The 24,019-nt window shown below is 47.6% G+C and overlaps 1 protein-coding gene and 1 non-coding gene across 2 annotated transcripts; both read right to left on the bottom strand.

The window, feature by feature from the left end:
• Positions 1 to 1,509: 1,509 nt before the first annotated feature.
• On the bottom strand, positions 1,510 to 20,384 carry LOC144715513 (uncharacterized). The gene is made up of 7 exons (XM_078590448.1): positions 20,190 to 20,384; positions 19,104 to 19,580; positions 18,613 to 18,945; positions 18,089 to 18,447; positions 17,725 to 17,978; positions 17,168 to 17,648; positions 1,510 to 1,576 (listed from the first exon to the last, which is right to left on the bottom strand). The coding sequence occupies exons 1-7, from the start codon at positions 20,382 to 20,384 to the stop codon at positions 1,510 to 1,512; spliced, it is 2,166 nt and encodes a 721-aa protein (XP_078446574.1).
• On the bottom strand, positions 2,018 to 2,125 carry LOC144715941 (small nucleolar RNA R71). The gene has a single exon (XR_013584771.1). It is a non-coding gene; the product is annotated as a small nucleolar RNA R71 (small nucleolar RNA).
• Positions 20,385 to 24,019: the final 3,635 nt, after the last annotated feature.

Raw genomic sequence — 24,019 nt, 5'->3', positions numbered from 1 at the left:
CAGTGATAAAGATAAGTAAATAGAAAGAGAAAGACATCGAAATAGTGATACCGTAGAGATAGATGTTAAGATAAAGATAGAGAAAGAGATAGAGATACAAATAGAGATACTGATAAATATTGAGAAAAAAGGAAAGAGATAGAGACAAATGGGAAAAGGGAATGGATAGAAAAGAAGAGAGAGACAAAAAATAGGTATTGAGATAGATATAGAGCTAGAGTTAGATAAAGAGATAGATATACAGATAGAGATAAACACATATAAAGCTGGAGATGGCAAAAAAGATAAAGATAGAGAGAGAGATAGAGATAGATATAGACATAGCGATAGAGATGGAAAGACATATAGAGATAGATAATGCGATAGAATCAGACATATAACGATAGAGATATAGATCGAGATGGATATGAGGATAGAGACACAGATAGAGCTAGAGACACATATAGAGATAGCGATAAAGATAGAGATAGAGATAGAGATAGAGATCGAGATAGAGATAGAGATAGAGATCGAGATAGAGATAGAGATCGAGATAGAGATAGAGATAGAGATAGAGATAGAGATAGAGATAGAGATAGAGATAGAGATAGAGATAGAGATAGAGATAGAGATAGAGATAGAGATAGAGATAGAGATAGAGATAGAGATAGAGATAGAGATAGAGATAGAGATAGAGATAGAGATAGATATAGATACAGAGATAGAGATAAATATGGAGATAGAGATACAGATGGAGAAATATAGAGAGATAAACATAGAGATAGAGATAGAGATATTGATAGATATAGAGATTCAAATAGAGATAGAGATAGAGATAGAGATGGAGATAGAGATAGAGATGGAGATAGAGATAGAGATAGAGATAGAGATATAGATATAGATAGAGATAGAGATAGAGATAGAGATAGAGATAGAGATAGAGATAGAGATAGAGATAGAGATAGAGATAGAGATAGAGATAGAGATAGAGATAGAGATAGAGATAGAGATAGAGATAGAGATAGAGATAGAGACAGAGATAGAGATAGAGATAGAGACAGAGATAGAGATAGAGATAGAGATAGAGATAGAGATAGAGATAGAGATAGAGATAGCGATAGAGATAGAGATAGCAATAGTGATAGAGATAGAGATAGAGATAATTACAGAGATAGAAATAGAGATAGAGATAGAGATACAGATACAGATGGAGATGGAGATAGAATAGGGATTGATATAGATATAGATATAAAGACAGATAAAGAAATGGAGATAGAGATAGAGATGGTTATCATTGTTTTAATGATTTTGCAGACAGGATGACCGGCAAGAATATTGGGTGTGGCCGGGGAGGCAGCTAAGGAATTCAACTTACTTTCATTTATAAAATAAATTTGGCAAGTGTTGATTGAATTTTTGATAAGTATCTTTGTTATTAATTTTAAATTGAAAAGTGATTTGGTGGCTAATGACTAACGGGTGTTGTGTTTGAATCAGTGGTTTTGTATGAAGCTTAGGTCTAGATTTGAATCAGGGAGTAGTGACAAAGATTCCGCAGTAGTAGACTCCTCCACACCCGAATCTTCCTTCATTGAACCTACATTCATAGAAGAGACGTCGATTAGAACCTCACCAATGGACCCTATAGGTAATGGAGTAGGAAACCCTGAAGTAGTTAACGATGGACGAAGGAGGATTAGAGAATATTCCACACCAGCTGAAACTCCCATCTTAACCAGGATATCTGCCCTTATTGGAGATGATGTGATGTTTAGAATTGACCCACACCAATTTCAGTTACTACCATCCTTTTTAGGGAAGGCAAACGAAGAGCTGTATAATTTCTTAGAAAATTTTTATGAAGCTTGTGATAGTTGTACTTACCCCAAAATTTTGAAGGAAGTAGTGAGAATGAAATTATTCCTTCATGCCCTTAAGGATAGAGCCAAAGATGGGTTTAGAACGTTAGGGACAAACTTTGAATCTTGGAACGAGATGAAGAAAAGTTTTTAAAGAGATATTATACAGTGGCGAGGACAAACTCCTTCAGAAGAGAAATTAGGAATTTTCAGCAGGGAAACGATACCTTTAGTGAAGCTTGGGAAAGATTGATGGGGCTCATTAGGAAATGCCCCCACCATGGCATTCTCAAATGGGAGTTAGTTCAAAATTTTTATGAGGGATTGAATGATGTTGAAATAGGAAGAGTTGATATTTCAAGTGGAGGAGCAATAGCAGATATGTATGAAGATGAAGCCATGGCCATCCTACAAAAGATGCCAGACAATCTAGCCTACCACCAAGATGCTTCCGATCATATAAGGGTCACCCTATCTCTATCTATATCTTGATATATGTCTTTTTTGTTGGGTTCTAGAGGCCTTTAGATGGATGAATAGAAAAAAATGATGCACAACGGAAGACTCTTTGCGAATCGAACGACTTCAATAAAAACCATTGAAAGGACGTACCTTTTTCACGGATGGCATCCGTAATTTCTTGGATCCCGGAGGGAGACAAGTTGAGTTGCTCAAGTATGCAGCCTCTAGACGATCCACGCGGTCCTCGCACGTCAGATCTCCTCCTTCTCGTAAACGAGCCCCGTTCTATCTCCGTCTGCGTCGTTACATTGTCCCGATCACATCAAGTATGGAGAGGGGGGGGGTGGAGAGAGTGGAGAAGAAGGGGAAAGGCCATTGAACAAAATTCACCTGGAGAAGAAGAAGTGAATTTTGTTTAGGCCTTCCCTATTTATACTGAGTATTTAAAACCCCAAAACTTAAGTATATCATCCAACGCCCAAAAGACCATTTGCGTGTGACCCTCTAGGCCCATGTATTAGTCTAGTTAACGACTCCAATGGCCCAATAACCTTTATTGGCCTTTCAAATTAATTAACTATATCATCATATAGATTAATTAACGTCACATTGATTTAACCCAATCGATAGGTTGAGACTCTGACACGTAAGTGCCAAGCTACACCTCGTGTCCTAGAAGATACAAAGGAGTGTGTATTGACTCACCATGGAACCTGTTCATCATCGGTTACCGTGTATGTATAATCCTCATCCACTTGACGCTCCTTGGACGCGACATAGGGTATGGTCAACTGTCAAACCCTAATCGGTCATCCAAGTTAGTACTAATGCATTCAGAAATCATCAAGAACTCTTCTTTGATATTTGACAGCCTTGGCCAAGGACTTCATCGCATCATCTTCCTTGAGCTGTCACCTTTTATACCGAGGGTGGACGATCCCATGTTGACCACTCAATCGCCTTCGTGTACTTCTTGATGCACCCGAACCAAGACCGTTTAGAATCCCATGATTAGAGACTCATTGGCCATACCCAAAGTACAACCATCCATTCACAAGATGTCTTTGGTGTCTCAGGTCTAAGGACCACTTGCACAACCGTGATATGAATCAACCTGATTGACAGTTTTTTATCTATATCTCTATCTCTAAGTCATTTGAGTCTCTAACTCTATCTCTATCTGAGTCTCTATCTCTACCTCTATCTCTGCCTTTATCTCTATTTTTTTTTCTTTATCCATCTCTCTTTCATCTCAATCTCTATCTCTATCCCTATCTCTATCTCTATCTCTATTGTTACCCGTATCTCTATCTCTATCTCTATCTCTACCTCTATCTCCATCTACATCTCTATCTCTATCTCTATCTCTATCTCTATCTCTATCTCCATCTCTATCTATATCTCTATCTCCGCCTCTATCTCTATCTTTATCTCTATCTCTACCTCTACCTCTATCTCTATCTTCATATCTATTTTTACCTTTATCTCTATCTCTATCTATATCTCTATCTTTATCTCTATCTATATCTCTAACTTTATCTCTATCTGTATATCTACCTCTATGGATATCTCTATTTCTATCTGTATATCTATGTCTATCTGTCTTTCTTTTTATCTGTATCTGTATCTCTATTTCTATCTCAGACTCTATCTCTATCTCTGTTTCTATCTCTATTTCTATCTCTCTATCTCTATCTCTATCTAAATCTCTATGTTTCTCTTTATATCTATCTTTATCTTATGCTCTTGCTCCATATCAATCTTTATATATGTGTCTATCTCTATCGTAATTGATATCTCTATTTTATCTTTATATCTATCTTTTTATCTCTATTTTGATGTTTATGTCTATCGTTGTATCTATCTCTATCGCTATCTCTATCTCTATCTCTATCTCTATCTTTATCTCGATCTCCATCTCTTTCTCTATCTCTATTTCTATTCGAATTTTTATCTCTATCTCCATCTTTATCTCTACCGCTATCTCTACCTCTATATCTATTTGTCTCAATTTGTTTTTTTTCTCCATTTTGATCTCTATCTCTATTGGTATCTCTACTTCTATATGTGTCTCTATCTATATCTCAATGTTTATTGCTATCGCAATATTTCTCTTTATCTCTATATCTATTTTTATCTCTCTCTCTCCATTGCTTTCGCTATGACCATCTCTATTTGTATTACTATCTCTATCTCTATCTTTGTTTGAACCTGTGTCTCTATCTCCATCACAATATCTATCTCTATCTCTATCTCTCTCTCTATTTTTATCTCTATCTTTTGTCTTTCTCCTTATACCCATCTTTATCTCTCTCTCTATCTCTATGTCTGTGTCTATCTATATCTCTATGTCTGTGTCTAACTATATCTCTATCTCCATTTCTATATCTATCTCTATCTCAATGTCTATGGCTATCTACATCGCTATCTATATTTCTGTCTTTATCTCTATCTCTACCTCCATCACTATCTCCATCTTTACCGCTACCTCTGGGTGTTTCTGAATCTTTATCTCTTTATCAACCTCTATCTTTATTTCTATTTCTATGTCTAGAATTATCTTCATCTCTATATCTATCTATATCTATCTATATCTCTATATCTATCTATATGTCAATCTCTAGTTCAACCCCTCTCTTTATCTGTATCTCTATCTCTATTATATTTATGTGTTGCCATCATCTTTATCTATCTCAATCTCGATATCTATCTTGATCTTTTTTTTTATCACTTTCTCTATTATCATTATATAGTGATGTGATCTATATCTATCTGAAACCCAATCTCTGTCTTTCTCGTTATCTCTATCTATATTGCTGTCTCTACAGCTAATTCGGTCTCAATATCTATCTCTATCTCTATATGTTTTGTATTTCAATCTAAATCTCTATCTCCACCTCTATATCTCTATATTTATATAAATCTTTATCTCTATCTTTATCTTTATCTCTATCTCAATGTCCATCTATATCTCTATCTCTATCTTTATCTCTATCTGTAGCTGTATCTGAATCTGTATCGGTATCTCTATTGCTATCGCCATCTCTACCTCGCTCTGTATCTCAATCCCTATCTGTATCACTTTCTCTATGTCTATCTCTATCTCTATCTCCATCTGTATCTCCATCTCTATCTATATCTCTATCTCTATCTCTGTCAGTATCTCTACTTTTATCTCTATCTTGGTCTCTATCACTTTCTCTATCTCTATCTCCATATCTATCGCTTTCGCTATCTCTATCTCTTTCTCTATTACTAGCTCTCACTTTATATCTTTATATATATTTCTACCTTTATCTGTGTCTATTTATCTATCATTATCTCAATCTCTATCTTTATCCTTATCTCCATCTCTATCTCTATTTCTATATCTAGCTCTGTGTCCAACTCTATCTCTATTCTTATCTCCAGCTCTATCTATATCCCTATCTATATTTCTATCTCTATCTCTTTCTATTCATCAATCATTATCTCTATCTCTAGCTCTATCTCTAACTCTATCTCTTTCTTTATCTCTAAATCTATCTTTATCCCTATCTCTATCGCTGTGTCTAGCTTTACCTTTATCTCTTTCTCTATAACTATCTTTATCTCGATATTTATTCCTATCTCTATATCTATCTGAATGTTTATCTCTACCTCTATCTCTATCTCTATCTCTATCTCTAGCTCTATCTCTATCTCTAGGTCTATCTCTATGTCTATCTCTATCTCTATCTCTATCTCTATCTCTAGCTCTATCTCTATCTCTAGGTCTATCTCTATGTCTATCTCTATCTCTATCTCTATCTCTATGTCTATCTCTATGTCTATCTCTATCTCTATCTCTATCTCTATCTCTAGCTCTATCTCTATCTCTATCTCTATCTCTATCTCTATCTCTATCTCTATCTCTATATCTATCTCTATTTGAATCTCTATATCTATCAATATCTCTATCTCTATCTCTATATCTATCTCTATCTCTATCTATATCTCTATCTCTACCTCTATCTCTATCTCAATGGCTATCTTAAACTTTCTGTCAAACTCTATCTATCTCTCTATGTCTGTCTTTTAAAAAACTCTTATCTTTATCTCTATCTCCATCTTTGTCTTTATCTCTCCCTATATCTCTATCTCTATCTTTAGCTCTGTCTATGTCATTCTTTCTTTCTCTGCCCTATCTCTTTGTCTGTCTTTATCTCTATCTCGATCTCTATCTCTACATTTATCTATATCTTTATCTCAATCTTTATCTCCATCCCTATCTAGATCTCAATCTTTATCTCTGTCTGATTCTGTATCTCTATCTTAATCTTGATCTCTATCTCGATATTTATCTTTATCTCTCTCTATATTTTGATCTCTATCTGTATCTGCATCTCTTCCTCGAGCTTGTCTCTTTCCCTAATTGTATCTCTACGTCGCGCTTGTCTCTATCTCTATCTGTATCTCTATCTATATCACTATTTTTATCTGGATCTCTATCTCTATTTATGTCTATATCTCTATCTTTATTTCGATCCCTATCTCTATCTCTATCTCTATCTCTATCTCTATCTCTATCTCTATATCTATCTCTATCTCTATCTCTATCTCTATCTCTATCTCTATCTCTATCTCTATCTCTATCTCTATCTCTATCTCTATCTCTATCTCTATCTCTATCTCTATCTCTATCTCTGTCTCTATCTCTATCTCTATATCTATCTCTATCTCTATCTCTATCTCTATCTCTATCACTATCTCTATCTATATCTCCATCTCTATCTCTATTTCTATCTCTATCTCTATCTCGATCTCTATCTCTATTTCTATCTCTATCTATATCTCGATCTCTATCTCTATCTCTATCTCTATCTCTGTCTCTATCTCTAGCTCTATCTCTATCTCTATCTCTATCTCTATCTCTATCTCTATGTCTATCTCTATCTCTATCTCTATGTCTATCTCTATCTCTATCTCTATGTCTACGATCATGCGGAAACACGCTCGTTCTCCCAGAAGATCTTGGCTTGTTCACCAAGTCTCGTCTCCTCATAATCGACACACATGTTGTCGTCCATGTGGTTCCACCGGAAGTAGAATTATGCTTGATTCCAACTCGATGAACTCCTTGGGTTTTTTAGACACCTCGAGGATGGCAACACCGACACGCACACTCTTTTCGATTTGTGCGTGTTGCTCCTCTAGTTGGAGTTTGTCGTCGTCTGGGCACCATTTGGGCGCTAGTTGATCCTCGTGACAGGGTTCTCCCAGTGTCGGGGATGACCATCGTGTGGTGCGGGGTTGTCAGGCATTGCATGTTGTGGATACCTTGGAACCTTTTCAGGTTCCTCATACCGGCGGTGGTGGGGCCGGACGTTATCGTCATGGCTTGACGGTGGATCTGCGTCATGTCTACGATCATGGGGCCGGACATACGCCTCACAGTGGGCCAGTAGGTTGGCGTCGTACTCACGACCATAGCGCACAAGATGTATTCGTCCTGACAGGACGGTCGGTCGACCACGTATCCTCGACCGTGGCACCAGACATGTTTGTCTCGGTGGGCCCGTGGGTCGGCCGTGTAACCATGGTCATCGTGCCAGACATAGTCGTCCCGGTGGGTTAGTAGGTGATAATTCAGATTTTATAGGTAATTAATGATAAGCTAACTTCACTAATTAGTGTCGTTGGTTTATTCAGATTATAAAAACAAAATATTATAATAACCATACTAGTGTAGGGAGAGTAAGGGTTGATCCACAAGGAGCATGGGTTTTTCCTAATGAATTTGTGCTCTAGTTATATATATTTTTTAAAAATTTAGAAGTTACTACATATGAACGAAAATAGAAATAAAAATATCACCTACATACTAATTAAATAAAAATATAAAATAAAGGAAGTTCAAGTATAATTATAAAATGCATAATAATATTAGTAGGCAGAAAATACTTTTTTTCGATTTTTTTAGGAAAAGTTTAAAGCCAAAATAAAATTGGAAATGAAACAACTGGCATTCCGGACATAGTAAAAAATTTGCTTGGATGCCAAATGGGGAATGTGGCTTGGCAGAGGGGAGAGAAAAAATGGCCTGCACTAACTTCACTCTAGAATGAGTTCTAGAACAAATTTTTGAGCGTTGTTGAATGCATTGGAACCGGCTGAATATTGGCTAGTTGATCCATGACTTACCAAAAGACACAAGACAAAAGATGAACATCCAAGAGGGAAAAAGGAGAAATAGGAAGTGATGCCGGATGTCGTCAAAGCGTCGTTCTGTCATCACGGAGGGTAGCAACTCGGTATCAATAACAGAAATCTATCAGACCACAGTGACAAATGTCGTCCGATAGTGCTGCTAAACAGATATGAAATATGACGGAATGCTACAGACCTTGATGTGGTACGTGCAAGTGCCGAATCGCGGGTGCGGGCCATTCCCGTGATTCAATGGGGCTGCGAAAAGACAGATAGTCCAGGCTTCGCGACCCTCGTCCAAGGGGTCGAGGATGACTATGTGGTCGAACGGGAATGTCCCGCGGAGATGCTCACATGTGACGGGTGAGCCCGACTGCACTAAACAGGTAAGACTCTCGAATAATTCTTCGTCATTTTCTCAGTCTGTCTAATGGAGGACCATCCTGGAGACGGCGCGCCAGGACGACAGCAGCCACGTCGAGCAGCCCGCACCGATGCTCGCCACCTAGGGTTCAAGTACCCAGCATAAGAACTCCTATCTTTACTTATGTTCATTTCATGTTTGTTTGTATTTTCGGATTAGTGGACTGGGCCAATGTGTTGGGCCTCGTCTCGCCATTTCCTTTTACTTTTATATTTGTATTTTTTAATTTTTAAGGAGAGGCCGAACCACGTCTTGCGACGGTTCATCCTCTCCCACGTTCTCTTAGCACCCATCCTCCCTATATAAGGGGATGGCATGTCCAAGGAACATTTGGAGTCATTGTTGGAAAGTTTATTCGCAATTCGTCTCCCCCCTATCGTAGAGAGTAGTGTAGGGGGTTTGGCTTGCCCACCCCACATCGAGATCACTCCGTGGGTAGAGCCCACGTCTCCCGTCAAGATCACTCCGAGGGAGACGTGTTAAAGCGCACCGTCGAGATCACTCCGGTGCGAAGAAAGAGTTTCAAGAAGTCGCCGCCATCGAGAATAAAAAGAGGCCTTCATCGAGATTACTCCGGGGGTCTTGGGAAATTCAAGAAGCATCGCCGACACGTCATCAACCGGGGAAATCTGCTCTGCCAAGGGAGCACACCCCAGATCCATCAAGAACTCCTCTTTCTTGAAGGGTTCTTGGTTGTTACAGTTCAAGAAAGCCATTTCTTGGTACTTTTCCCACCTCCACCATCCATTCCTCTTCCCATCGCGTTCTTGATCCCTCCTACCACATTCTTGATCCATTTCCCCACGTTCTTGATCCCTTCTTCCCGGTTCTTGATCCATTTCCCCGCATTCTTGTTCCCTTCTTGTACGCTCTGATCCATTTCCCACGTTCTTGATCCCTTCTTCCACGCTCTTGATCCATTTCCCGCTCTTGATCCCTTCTACCACGCTCTTGATCCATTTCCCGCTCTTGATCCCTTCTTCCACGCTCTGGATCCATTTCCCGTGTTCTTGATCCTCCTCCCACTTTCTTGACCATCTCTTCCCCTTCCCCACGCTCTGGTTCACCCAATTCTTGCCCCTCGTCACCATTGCGCGCCTTCCCCTTTCCCTTCCAACCTTTCTTGATTGTCCGCCCTCTCCCTCTTTCTTGAACTTCTTATCCCACCGTCTTCACCGCTTCGCGCCCTGATCCTTCTCCTTCGTTTGCCCACGTCATCCACCCCGCCACATTCCCTTGCGCACGCGCCGCCGCGCCTTTCTGGCTGCGCGCGACAAGCGCTGTGCGCCCACCCGCGTGCGTGCCTTGCGGCGGCGCCAACCCGCGTGCGCGACAAAGGTCAGCCGACCCAGCATCACCGAGTGCCTTCGCCACCAGGCTGGGAAACCTGCAGAGCGGAACGCCTCGCCGCTAATCGATCGCATTTACCTGAGCCGCCCACATCTCGCCTTCAACTCGATAGGGATTACAAGAACACCTTGGACTAGCGATACCCAAAGGTCAGTCTCGCCTCCCCTCCATATTTCCAGCATTATTATCTTCTTCAGTCTCGTCTTCCGCTATCGCGTCCTCTGCCATTATTGTCGTCATAAATCTTGGATAGGATAGCCACCATTGTCGCGTGTAGGAATTCTTGAGGTTGAAGGATCCTCCCTTGATTTTAGACACCGAACATTCGTGGGCCGTAAAACGCCCCTCACTAATTAGTCGTCTAGTAGGTCTAGCGGGTCATTGGGAGTCTGATCCTAGGATCATTCCCCTCGTTGTCCGGCGTGATTTACACCTCTCACCCAACGATACCTACAACTGCTCATTCGTTCTTTCACTTCATCTGCTTGCATCTCACGCATCCATTCATTCCCTATGACATAATACGAGCCGTTCGATCCCGGCCGACATCGTATTACATCACTGTCCCTCTCACCTACGTCAAACCCAAGCGAGGTGGAGGCAATTTGAAAGTGTATTGAAAATATAAGAGACGAGAAGGCAGGTTGGGGGTACCTTTCGTTGCGTCCGGCGACACCTTTTTTTATAGCACCACTAAGGGCAGAATTGGAGGGCGGTGACAACACGAGTATCTCGGCTGGCATTGGTAAAGAGATGATGAGCATGGTTAGCAATCGTCGTGGCGGCACGAGATCAGCAGCACAGGGCAGTGGTTCGGGCCCGGCGATGGGGATAGCGACACGTTGGGAATCATAGCATGGGCCGGTGTGGCAAGGGGCACAGCGCTGCGGAGCAGGTTGACGTGGGGAGTGGTGACGCTAGGCTCGTCGGGGCTGGTGCAGCGGCATGGGGCGCGGCCGCGCGGCAGCGTGGTGGGGAGACAGTGCAATGGCGCACGCGTAGGGGTGTGGCGCAACGGCACGCGCGGTGCAGGGGTGTGCGTGAGGGCACGCACGAATCCGGCGGCACATGGGCGGCGAGGCGAGCATGGGCAGCGAGGGTGCGATCATCGCGCCTAGCGACGGCGGACACGACAGCACGGTACGCGGCGGGCGGCCACAACAGCGCGGAATCGCGGTGGCGCGGGATGGATCGGCTAGGGATGCGGCGTTAGTGTTCGGCGGGATGGATCAACAAAAATTCAAAGAGTGTTTTTTTGGAGGGCGTCCACCCATCTCTTTATGAGAGAGGTGGATGGGCCCCGTTGAGACTACAAAAATAAGGCTGACATGAAAGTGTCTAGGCCCGTTAAGGGAAAGGAGGGGAAAGTATCCTCATACGGGAATTGCCTCTCACTACAACGGATTATGAAAACAGGAAGTATGAGAGAAAACACAAAGTATAGAAAACACAAAAATGGATAAAGTGGCATTCACAACTGAAGATGACGCGCCATCACCCGGGGTATCTGAATCCGGGTGTGCGCGTCATAATCTTGGCTTGACGTGTAGGCTGGATACGAGTCGGTGGCAATGTTAATGACAATGCCAACTCCTTGAGTGATGATCCTGCGGTCTCAGGCTGTGACTCACCATCACGAAGGCAACCTCTTTGTTACACCCTCCAAGGCCCAAGGGACTTTTTCTTCTCCATTCCACCAGCTTCTACAGCATTGGATGCTTCCTGCTCAGCCTGTCATTCACTAAGATGAATGGACCTATGGCTCAATCGCACTTAGGGCAACAAACAGTACTTTGGACTGAATCATGAGAAGAATATTACAATAGGGTGAACTGGATTATATAGGCAGAGAGAGAGCAAATGAGAGCCATTTGACTTCTAATATAATGGATGGCCAGATCTTCTTTTATAGGTCATGATACAAGTCCATTATGGTCTTCCAATCAACATTGAGACCTTTTAAACACTCCAGAGACGTTGAAGTGATGTAATACGACCTGGCCGGATTGGTCGGCTCGTATTACGTCACAGGAATAGACGGACGGGTTTGAGAGTTATATGAATGTATGCACAACAAAGAAAACGTCGAATGGGCAATGATGGCGGTTCATAGATAGGGAAATAAATGCACAACGGCCAATGGTGAGATATTGATCCAAAAATCAAACTCCCAATGACCCTAGGGACCAACTAGACGTCTAAGATGAGAGGGGCGTTTGACGGCCCTAGGGTGTTTGGCGTCTAAGTCAACAATCACCCTTTCAATCACAAGTAAAATCCCATCACTTGACAAAGAGGCTGTCCTATCAAGATTTGTAATTTTGGCAGAGGATGTGATAGCGGAAGACGAGACTGGAACAGATAATAGTACTGGGTATTGATGGAGGAGAGACGGGTGGGTACCTGATTGGTCAATAGTCCACAGCGCAAGTCGCACCCAAGTCGATGACGAAGCTAGGACTGATGATGGATGGCGGGAACAGGCGGCTGCTCGATGTGTGGGCACGGATGGAGGCGCCGGTGCTGGCAAGCCCATGGATGCTGGCGGGCGTAGGGCGCGCGGGCGGGGGGACGTGCGGGGGCGAGTGCCACGGGCATAGGAGCGCAATGGTGCGCGGGCGTGGCGGCTCGTGGGCGCGGCAGCTCACGACCGTGGGGACACGCAGGCGCGAGCGGCGCGCTAGTGGGCGCGCGAGCCCGGGGGCGTGCTAGCTCGGGGGGTGCGCGAGCGCAGGGGGGCACGAGCGCAGGGGTGCGTGAGTGCGGGGACGCGCGGGCGCGGGGCGCGTAAGCGCGGGGCACGTGAACGTGGCGGCGCGTGGGTATGGGGCTGCACGGGCGCGGGCGGTGTGGAGGCACGTGCGGCGTGCGGGCGTGGTCAGAGTGCGGGCGCGAGCGCGGCACGAGCTAGTGAGGGCGCGCAAGCACACAGACGTTGGCAGGAGCCAAGGTTGGTGGCGGTGGAGGGCGACGGTGGTGGAGGTGACGACGGCGATGGAGGCGACATTAGCGACAGGGCGGATCTAGGGCCCAAGGATGGGTCTTCTTGAGCTGTAACCGCCCAAGAAACCTTCTAGAAGATGGTTTCTTGGGCTCTCTGGGGAACCTTGGTGGGGATCTTGAATAACCCCGTGGAAGGCGATCAATGACGACGAACCTGAAGCCTTGGACGCCTTGGGAGTGATCTCGACGAAGGTTTCTTCAGCTCCAGACGGCGACGACTTCTTGGATTCTTTACTCGTCCCGGAGTAATCTCGACGGAACGTGTGGACACGTCGTGACGGAGTGATCTCAACATGATGACGAGGGTTTTAACCACGGAGTGGTCTCGACGTGGGCGAGGCTAGCCGGACCTCTCTACTCTCTACTCTCTATGATAGTGGAGACACAAGTTGGATTTCTTTTCAACAAATGACTCAAGTGTTCACTTGGGCATGCTATCCCCTTATATAGTGAGGATAGGTGTCAAGTGAACGTGGGGGCAGGACGAACCGTCACGAGACGTGGTTCAGCCTCTCCTTACAAGTGAAAATAAAAACTATAAAATAGAAGTAAAAGACGAGGATGAGGCCCACACCGGCCCAGTCCATGAAATCCAAAAACACAAACAAAACAGAAAAAACAAGTAAGATAAGGATGCTTATGCGGGGTACTTAGACCCCAGTTGGCGAGCATCGGCGCGAGCAGCTCTGCGAGGCTGATGTCGACCGGTCGTCGCGTCTCCTGGATGGTCCCCTGATGTGATACGACGACGGCCGGGATCGATCGGCGCGTTTCACATCACAGGGTTATGATGCGAATGTATGGGATGTAAGCTGAATGATGAGAAAATACGAATGAGCAGATAAGGACTTGACGGATAGCGACATCGGTCGTACCAATCAATGAGAGACGAGTGAACCTAAGATCAAACTCCCAATGACCCGCTGGACCTACTAGACGTCTACTAAGTGAGGGGCATCTAACAGCCCTGGAGCGTTCGGCGTCCAAGTCGGATGACAGTCCGTCTACCACAAGAATCCCTATGCTCGACAAGGTGGCTAGTCCTATCCGATGATGTTCGAGAATATCACGGTAGCGGACGCGATAGGGGAAGACGAGACTGTCGAAGATAATAATACTGGAGTTTATAGAGGGGAGACGAGACTGACCTTTGTATCGCTTAGTCCAAGGCGTCCAAGTCGTCGAGCGGATGCTTAGTGTCGTTGGCGAGGACAAAACCGGGTGCGGACGGTGCGGTCGTAACTACCAGCAGAGAGCTGAGTCCAACAAAAGTCGGAGCAGAGGGCGCACAAGGCGCGCGCTTGGCTGGCGCACGGCGTAGTCGTGTGGGCGGGCAAGACAGCGAACCAAGTATCGTGGGAATAGTCGTGGGGGTGGGGCAGAAAACCAAGTAATCGGTTATGGCGTAGAGGGTGGGAATCAAGAAATCAAGAAAGATGAGGGCGAAGGGGAGAACGAAGGGGAATCAAGGAGATATGGTGAGATCAAGAAATCAAGAAATCATGAAATCAAGAATTCAAGAAATCAAGAAATCAAGAAATCAAGGGGAAAGAAAGTGGGCGATCAAGAAAGACAAGAGGATGCGGTTGGGGATGAAGAAACGATGGGGAAAGGAGGGTGGGCGATCAAGAAAGGCAAGACGAGGCGGTTGGGAATTAAGAAACGATGGGAGAAAGGAGGGTAGGCGATCAAGAAAGGCAAGACGAGGCGGTTGGGAATCAAGAAACGATGGGGAAAGGGGCGATCAAGAAAGGCAAGACGAGGCAGTTGGGAATCAAGAAACGATGGGGAAAGGAGGGTGGGCGATCAAGAAAGGCAAGACGAGGCGGTTGGGAATCAAGAAACGATGGGGAAAGTGGGGTGGGCGATCAAGAAATGGTGGAAGGGTGGAAAAGGTACCAAGAAATGGCTTTCTTGAACTGTAACAACCAAGAACCTCCAAGAAAGAGGAGTTCTTGACGGATCTGGGGTGTGCTCCTCGACGGAACAGATTTCCCGGTTGATGGCGTGTCGCGACGCTTCTTGAATCTCCCAAGACCCCGGAGTAATCTCGACGAAGGCCTCTTTCGATTCTTGATGGCGGCTTCTTGAAACTCTTTCCTCGCACCGGAGTGATCTCGACGGCGCGCTTTAACACGTCTCCCTTGGAGTGATCTCGACGGGAGAGACGTGGGCTCTACCCACGGAGTGATCTCAACGTGGGGTGAGGCTAGCCAAACCCCCTACACTACTCTCTACGATAGGGGGGGAGACGGATTGTGAATAAACTTTTCACCAATGACTCCAAGGTGTTCCTTGGGCATGCCATCCCCTTATATAGTGAGGATGGGTGCCATGAACGTGGGAGAGGACGAACCGTCGCGAGACGTGGTTCGGCCTCCTTACAAATTCAAAATACAAACATAAAAGTAAATGACGAGGACGGGGCCCAACAACATCGGCCCAGTCCACGAATCCGAAAATACAAACACACATGAAAATGAGCATAAGTAAAAAGATAAAAGTTCTTACGCGGGGTATTTAAACCCCGGGTGGCGAGCGTCGGCGCGAGCTGCTCGGCGTGGCTGACGACATCCCGTCGCGTCATCCTCGAGATGGTTCTTCGCCATCGCGGGCATCGCCTCGAGATGGTCCTCCATCATCCCCATCATCCTCCGAGGGTGGGACGAACTCGACCGGCAGTAAAGCTCCGTGATGTCCTCGAGCAGTTGAACCAGGTCCGGTCGAAGTCGTCGAAGATCATCCTCAGAGATCCACGTGTCGTCGGAAGATGGCCATCGCTGCCAATGGACTAAGAAAGTGTGACCTACCTGCTCCCCCTCAGCGTGAATTACCTCCTGTAGTATCGTTTCTCTCTCGTCTTGCTGTATAAGGGTGGGAAACGGAAAAGGGGCTGGTTGACTCTCACTTTCTTTTCTACTAAGGCTCGAATGGCTGTGAGGCTCGATGATGGGTGGGAAAGGAAGGTTTTGGGATAGATCACTGACGTTGAACGTTAAACTAATCCCCCAAGTTGGCGGGATACTCACAACGTAGGCACTGTCGTTGATCTTCTAGGCTAGTGGGCAAGGCCCGACGCTACGAGCATGGAGCTTCGTAGCGACCCCTGGAGAGAACCTCTCAGGCCTCAATTTGACTAGGACTAATTCTCCCTTAGAGAACGACATGGACCTACGACCCTTATCCGCGGACGCCTTATATTCCTCATTCATGGATGCAATGCGTGAATGTATGACATCATGCATGTTCTTAATATGCTCGGCAAATTCTAATGCATTATCTGAAATTCTATATTTTTCATCTAATGGCATGAGGTCAAGGAGTCGATATGGTAGTTGACCATAGATGACCTCGAACGGCGCCTTGCCCGTGATACGATTAACCGAATAGTTAAAGGCGAACTCCGCTCGAGGAAGTACTTGATCCCACGCGGCTACATTATCGCTGACAATAGATCTGAGTAGATTGCCGAGGCTGCAGTTAAAAACCTCGGTCTGGCCATCCGTCATGGATGGTATGCGAAGAAATTTAAGTTGTGTGCCCATAAGGACCCACAACATTTTCCAGAAACTTGTAAATTTTACGTCTTGATCCGAGACGATTGTCTTGGGCACTCCATGTACCTTGACGACGTGATCGAAGAAGAGGCGTGCTATCCTAGAGGCGTCAGAGGTCTTCGAGCATGAGATAAAATGTGCCATCTTTGAAAATCTGTCTACCACGACCATAATTGAGTCGTGGTGGCGCGCGGTTTTTGGGTAACCCCAAAACAAAATCAAGACTAACGTCTTCCCATTGTCTCTCCGGGACCGGTAGGGGAGTATATAGCCCCGTGTTTTGCTTCGTGAGCTTCGCGCGAGAACAAGTAAGACATCGTGAAATAAATTTTCCGACGTCCCTTTTCAAGGATGGCCAATAAAACTTCTCCTCAAGTGCGTGGTTGGTCTTGCTAATGCCAAAGTGGCCACTAAGAACATCAGCATGAGTCTTGTGGATGAGGAAATCTTGGATCGAGGTCCGAGGGATGCACAATCTCCTGCCATGGAAGAGGTAGCCATTGTCGAGGAAGTAATCCGTCGACCTTGGACTGGTCACCTTCGTGAGGGAGGAGTAGACCTTGGAGAAATCCGGACACTCGGCGTAGTCGTCGCGAAGCCTCTCGAACCCAAGGACTTGGGTCTTCACCATGTTTAGGACTAGAGGTCGCCGGCTCAAGGCGTCAGCGATGGCGTTATCCTTTCCTTTCTTGTGTCGGATAACGAAGGTGTAGTCTTGGAGATATGCGATCCATCGAGCATGGCGATTGCTAACCTTCTTCTGATCGTGAAGGTGTCGAAGGGCTCCATGATCCGAGTTAGCACAAACTCCTTGGGGAGTAAGTAGTGGCACCAATGGCGCAGGGACTGTACGAGAGCGTAGAACTCTCGGTCGTAGTTCTAGTACCGTCTTCGAGTATCATTCAGCTTCTCGCTGAAGTACTCGATAGGATGTCCCTCTTGGCTAAGCACTCCTCTGATCCCGACTCCGGATGCATCACACGCGACCAATACCTTGTTGAAATCCGGAGCTTGAGGACCGGGGCCTCGGTCATGAGCTTCTTAAGAAGCTCGACGGCCCGGTCGGCGGAGGGGGTCCACTCGCATTTTTCCCCCTTGAGGATGTCAGTAATGGGTGTGGTAACCCCACTAAACCCCGGAATAAACCTTCGATAGCAGGTGGCAAGTCCAATAAAGCTACGGACATCGTGGATGCTCTTAAGCTAGGGCCAGGAAATGATGGCATCGATCTTGGCCGGATCAACGGCTACTCCGTTCGCGGATAGGATAAATCCAAGAAAGGAGACCTCGGAGGTGAATAAGGTACACTTCTTCGGATAGGCGACAGTATCTCCTGGCGAGTGACGCGTACACGTCGTAGATGTTGTGCATGTTCTTCTCGGATCTTACTGTACACCAGGATGTCGTCGAAATATACGACAACAAACCTGCCGATGTACGGTCGAAGCACCTTGTTCATCAAGCGCTGGAAGGTGCTAGGTGCATTTGATAACCCGAACGGCATCACGTTCCACTCGAATAGGCCATCTTTTATCTTGAATGCCATCTTCCATTCGTCTCCAGGTCTAATCCTGACTTGATGGTAGCCGCTCTGTAAGTCTATCTTGGAAAAGATAGATGCGCCTACCATCTCGTCGAATAGATCCTGGACTCGTGGTATGGGAAAATGGTATTTCGCCGTGATCTTGTTGATGGCTCGCGAGTCGCAGCACATCCTCCAAGTGCCGTCCTTCTTTGGGGCGAGCAGTGCCGGTACGGCACATGGGCTAAGGCTTTCCCTAATTAAGCCTTTAGCTAGGAGATCCCTCACCTGGGAGTATAACTCTTCGTACTTAATCAGATCCATCCGGTAGTGGGGAAGGTTAGGGAGGGTGGCTCCCGGGACCAAATCAATGGCGTGCTGAATATGTTGTAAGGGAGGGAGCTCACTCGGCAGCTCGGCGGGAAATACATCCGCATACTCCTCGAGGAGTTGGGTGATCTCCGGGGGTGGAGTCTCGTGCTCCGACTCAGTAGTTCCGTCCGATAGTGTCATGGCGTAGCATATGGGAGAGGACTCCCGGTCGTGTTCCAATTCGCGCCAGAAGATGCAGCCATTACTGATAATGGCGGAGGGCGAAGTGCGGGATGGCGCAGTCGTCGACTGCGTGGGTAGTGATGGTAGCCGCACCGAGGGGTACCATATGAGTCAACGTCCATCGTAGATGAAAGAGCAAGTGTTTGCCTTCCCGATAATTGTACGTCATGATCATACAACCATGGTCGACCGAGGATAATACTACCAATTTTCATTGGTAGTACGTCACATAGAATCTTCTCGTCGTACGTGCACATCTTCAAGGGCACGTAGCACTGCTTCTTCACCGGAATGGTCGATGCGTCGATCCACGACACATTGTACGGAGTAGGGTGAGGAAGCAGGGGAAGTCCAAGCCGTTTAGCTGTATCCTCGGAGATACCGTTGATGCAGCTACCGCTGTCGACCCTCAGCCTGTAGCTACGTCCACCAATCTTGACGTACATGTAGAAAATCAACGTGCGCTGAGCGACGTCGATTGGTTGGGAGGCCGTAGGGGCACTAGCCTGCGCAGGCGTAGTCCGGGTACCATTGGTGGTGCACCTGACCCCGGTAGTATCCAATGTGGCGACGGGGTACGTCGAGGATGTGGTGATCGGTGTGATTTGGATGTATCCAAGGGGATCATCCACATCCTCGCCATCCGGACACTCGGCCAGGTACTCGTCCACCTCGAGGTCATCCTCGGGTTGCTCCACTGGCTATCCGTGTAGGTCCATATCCATGAGAGTAGGGCAGTTGGTCCGTCGATGCGCGAAGCCCTTGCATTTGAAACACTGAATTGGCTCCCGTGGGGCATTCGGGGCTCTACTAGTGGATATCGCCGAGGGCGTGGATGAAGTCGGTGCCGGGGCCGGTGTCGCTGGCAAAGCCAAGGGTCGGGGAGTGGCAATACTACTCCGGCTCCAAGCTGTGGTGGTACGGGTCGTCGTGGTTGTCGCCGTCCAGTGAGTGGGTTGGGGCGCCGAGGATGTAGTTGACACGACGTCGTCGTGACTAAGCTCGTTGCTCTCAACGAGACGGTAGGCGAGGTCGACAGTCGAGGGGTTCTGCTCTAACACTCGAGCTCCTAGGTTGGGGCGAAGCTCATGGATGAAGAATGCGATCTGAATTTGTGGGCTGTCCACAAACTTGCATTGCATTCGATACTCTTTGAATTCCTCGATGTAATTGGAGACCTTATGCTTCCCTTGCTTAAGGTCCATCCATTTCAACATGAGTCAAATCATGTAAAGTTTTGGGATGTACTTATCCTTCAACTTTTGCGACATCTCATCCCATGTGAAGGGTGGATCTCCTCGTCATCGGACTGCTTCCTTCTCATTTTTCCAATAGATTTTTGCTTGACCTCCAAGTCGAGCCTCGGCGTATGCCACACATAAATCATCATCCATATTGTACCACTGGAAGTAGCTTTCCAGGTCCGACTCCCAGTCCGTGTAGTCTTTCGGGTTCCGTGACCCTTCGAAGATGGACACCTCGATCCTTACACTCTTTTGGATCATGGTACGATGCGCCTCTCTACGTCGCTCATGCTCGTCCTCGTGACGATGAGCAGGTGGGCGACGGGTGCGCTCGCGATAAACATGATCCGCCGATCCTCGTAGTAGGCGTGTTGGCGGGGTGCCGGGCGATAGGGTGGTCGCTCCTCTGGGTATCCGTCATGATGAGGTCGTCTTGGTGGTGACGGGGAGTGTGCAGGATAGGTACGTTCCAGGTGAGGGAGGTATGCCGGGGGTCTCCTAGGGCGCGACAGGTCATCGGGTGGATAATCCTGACATGGAGCACGTTCGTAATCTGCAGGGTATCTCGGCACTGCTTGGGGCGGTGCCGGGGCCTCCTCATATGGGTCCGGCGCGTGAATGGGTGCAGCCCTATAGTGCGACGGATAGGCGGAGCTGTCACCATAGGTGGCGACATCCGGTTGTCAGACAATGGGTGGCTGCCGGGGGCTACCTGGTCAGGACAAATAGTGCGGTGCATTCCGCACCGGTATGCGGTTGGGGTTGTGGATCCCATCATCAGGATACTCGGGATAGTCATATCGCCGAGAACTCCAGTTCTTGGGAGGGTAGTAGTTCCTATCCGGAGGGTAGGAACGATCGTCGTGATATCGTGGTGGTGGCCACTCCTCCCGAGGAGGAGATCTTCGTCGATCACCGTGGTCGTACTCCCAGTCTTCAGCTCGGCGGTAGTGATGCAGTGGCACCTCGGGATCTCGTGGTAGATAGGTCGGGATGGGAGGCTCCTGTATTGGAGTCTTGCCCGGGCGCTGGGGAACCCTGCTGGTCGGGGGGTCGTCATAGGGCTCGTTAACCGATGCCCTACGAGTAGGGCGGCGGTAGAGGATCGCCGGTCTTCGGATGCTCAGTGTGCCGGTGGTGCCGCTTTAGTTGGAGGCCTTGGAACCCGTGTGATGGGTTCCCTTGGTGGACGAGGAGGTAAAGGTACCTCGTCGTTCTCCACCTGTTCTACTAGCAGTCGTTCGCCTAATGGATCCTCTTGTAGAGGATCACCTATGATGAGATCATGGTCATGATCATCGTCATGTTCAAGGAAGTCAGTTTCCCGACATTGGGCTCGCGTACGAACCATCCTATGGTCAACCATCCACAACCTAGAAATTTTCTAAGGGCATGCACGTGATGGATGATATGCTATGACGTGTATAATGCGGATGAAATTTTCAAAATATGACGTGAGTAATTCGATAAAATTTTCTGATGATATGTTACCGACCGTGTTAAGCAAAAGCTAACACGACCGACTCTGATAACAATATGATGTAATACGACCTACTCGGATCGGTCGGCTCGTATTACGTCACAGGAATAGACGGACGAGTTCGAGATTTATATGAATGTATGCACAACAAAGAAAACGTCGAATGAGCAATGATGGCTGTTCATAGATAGGGAAATAAATCCACAACGGCCAATGGTGAGATATTGATCCGAAAATCAAACTCCCAATGACCCTAGGGACCAACTAGACGTCTAAGATGAGAGGGGCGTTTGACGGCCCTAGGGTGTTCGGCGTCTAAGTCAACAATCACCCTTTCAATCACAAGTAAAATTCTATCACTCGACGAAGAGGCTGTCCTATCAAGAGTTGTAATTTTGGCAGAGGACGTGATAGCGGAAGACGAGACTGGAATGGATAATAATACTGGGTATTGATGGAGGAGAGACGAGTGGGTACCTGATTGGTCAATAGTCCACGGTACAAGTCGCACCCAAGTCGAAGATGAAGCGAGGACCGGTGACGGATGGCAGGAACAGCCGGCTGCTTAATGTGGGGGCACGGATGGAGGCGCCGGTGCTGGCCAGTACACGGATGCTGGCGGGCGTAGGGCGTGCGGGCGCGAGGGCGCAACGACGCGCGGGCGTGGTGGCTCGTGGGCGTGGCGGTTAGCGACCGCGGGGGACACGCAGGCGCGAGCGGCGCAAGAGCCCAAGGGGCGCGAGAGCGCGGGGGTGCGCGAGTGCGGGGGTGCGCGAGCGCGAGGTGCGTGAGCGCGGGGCACGCGAGCATGGCGGCGCGCGGGTACGGGGCCCCACGGGCGCGGGCATTGCGTGGGCGCGCGCGGTGTGGATTGTGAGGGCTGCGTGAGGGCGCGGTCGGAGTGCGGGCGCGAGCACGGTACAGGCTTGTGAGGGCGCGCAAGCACACAGACACTGGCAGGAGCGCAGGTCGGTGGCGGTGGAGGGCGACAGTGGTGGAGGTGACGATGACGATGGAGGCGACGTCAGTGACAGGGCAGATCTAGGGCCCAGGGATGGGTCTTCTTGAGCTGTAACCGCCCAAGAAACCTTCAAGAAGATGGTTGATGTAATACAGAACAGCCGGGATCGACGACTCGTATTACGTCACAAAATGCACGAATGCGTACGTAATTTAGGACGATGAAAGCACTTTTAGAACTCCTCAAGAGTGGAGGAAGGGCGGGCCGATTGTGGGGCGAAGATACAATAACTCCTAAGATGACGAATAGATCCGGCTCGACTCCAGGTGATCCGCGGAACCTCACGAGCAAGCACGACGCAAGGGGTGCTTGACTGCCCTCACGAGTTCACCTTAGATGACTTGAATCTGATCGTCTACCTCAAAGAAATCCTATCACTCGACGAGGGGTGGCTAGCCTATTTCAGACGTCACGAAACTAAGCAGCAACAGATACGATAGCGGAAGGCAGTACTGACGGAAATAATAATACTGTTAAGAGTAGGATGAGCGGATCGAATAAGAACGTGGAAGTAGTGATTCCTGGCAGCAATAATCCTGGTGAGTAGTCGAGAGAAGTCCCAAATCAGACTGGTCGGGCGGCAGTAATCCTGGCAGCAGCAATGCTGGGCTTTCGCCCCAAAACCCCAGAGACCACTGGCGATTAGCAGGAGGCGGACAATCGACCTCGACACGAACAACGGTGTTGGTCGAGGCGAGGGCATGCAGGAATGCCGTGGCGCGTGCGCATGGGGGCGATCATTGGCCGCAAGGGCAGTCGCATGGTGTGTGAAGATGCTGTGGGGCGCGCGCGGTGACAACGTATGTGGCGGGCGGTAGTGTGGATGACCGATGCGCGCACGCGAGGGTGTTGGAGAGTAGGGACCGATGGCGCTGTTCGTGGCGCGCGAACGCGCGCGGACTACTGTAGAAGCAGCGCCTAGAGAGCAGACTTGAGCACCGGGCAAGCTGTCCGAGCGGTGGCGCAGGCAGGCCGCGAACGTGGAGGAGGGCCGGCCTAGCGTCGAAATACCCAGACCGATGGCACAGTTTGTGGTGCGCATACGCGCACGGACTACTGCCGCGGTAGCGCCTGGATGGCGGACTTGAGCGTCGGGCAGACCGTTTGAGCGATGGTGCAGGCTGGCCGCGAACGTGAAGGAGGGCTGTCCTAGCGTTGAGGGCGAGAATCAATTGGCGAGGAGCTCCCGTGGACGGCGGGAAAACCTCCAACGGCGTAATCGACATGGAGGATCCGCGAGGGACAACCAGAAGGGGCCGCCAGGAATCAGAGATAGGTGGGCATAGAGGACGAACGTGGTTGATCTTGACTGATGAGGTAGCAAGTGCCAAGGAAGCTGAACCGACCTCCTGGTTCCTGGACGGAGGTGGAAGAAGACCCCCTGCTATTTTTAAC

This window comes from Wolffia australiana, chromosome 19 (assembly GCF_029677425.1).
Source record: "Wolffia australiana isolate 7733 chromosome 19, ASM2967742v1".
NCBI lineage: Eukaryota > Viridiplantae > Streptophyta > Magnoliopsida > Alismatales > Araceae > Wolffia > Wolffia australiana.
This window is presented reverse-complemented; position numbering and strand designations above follow the sequence as displayed.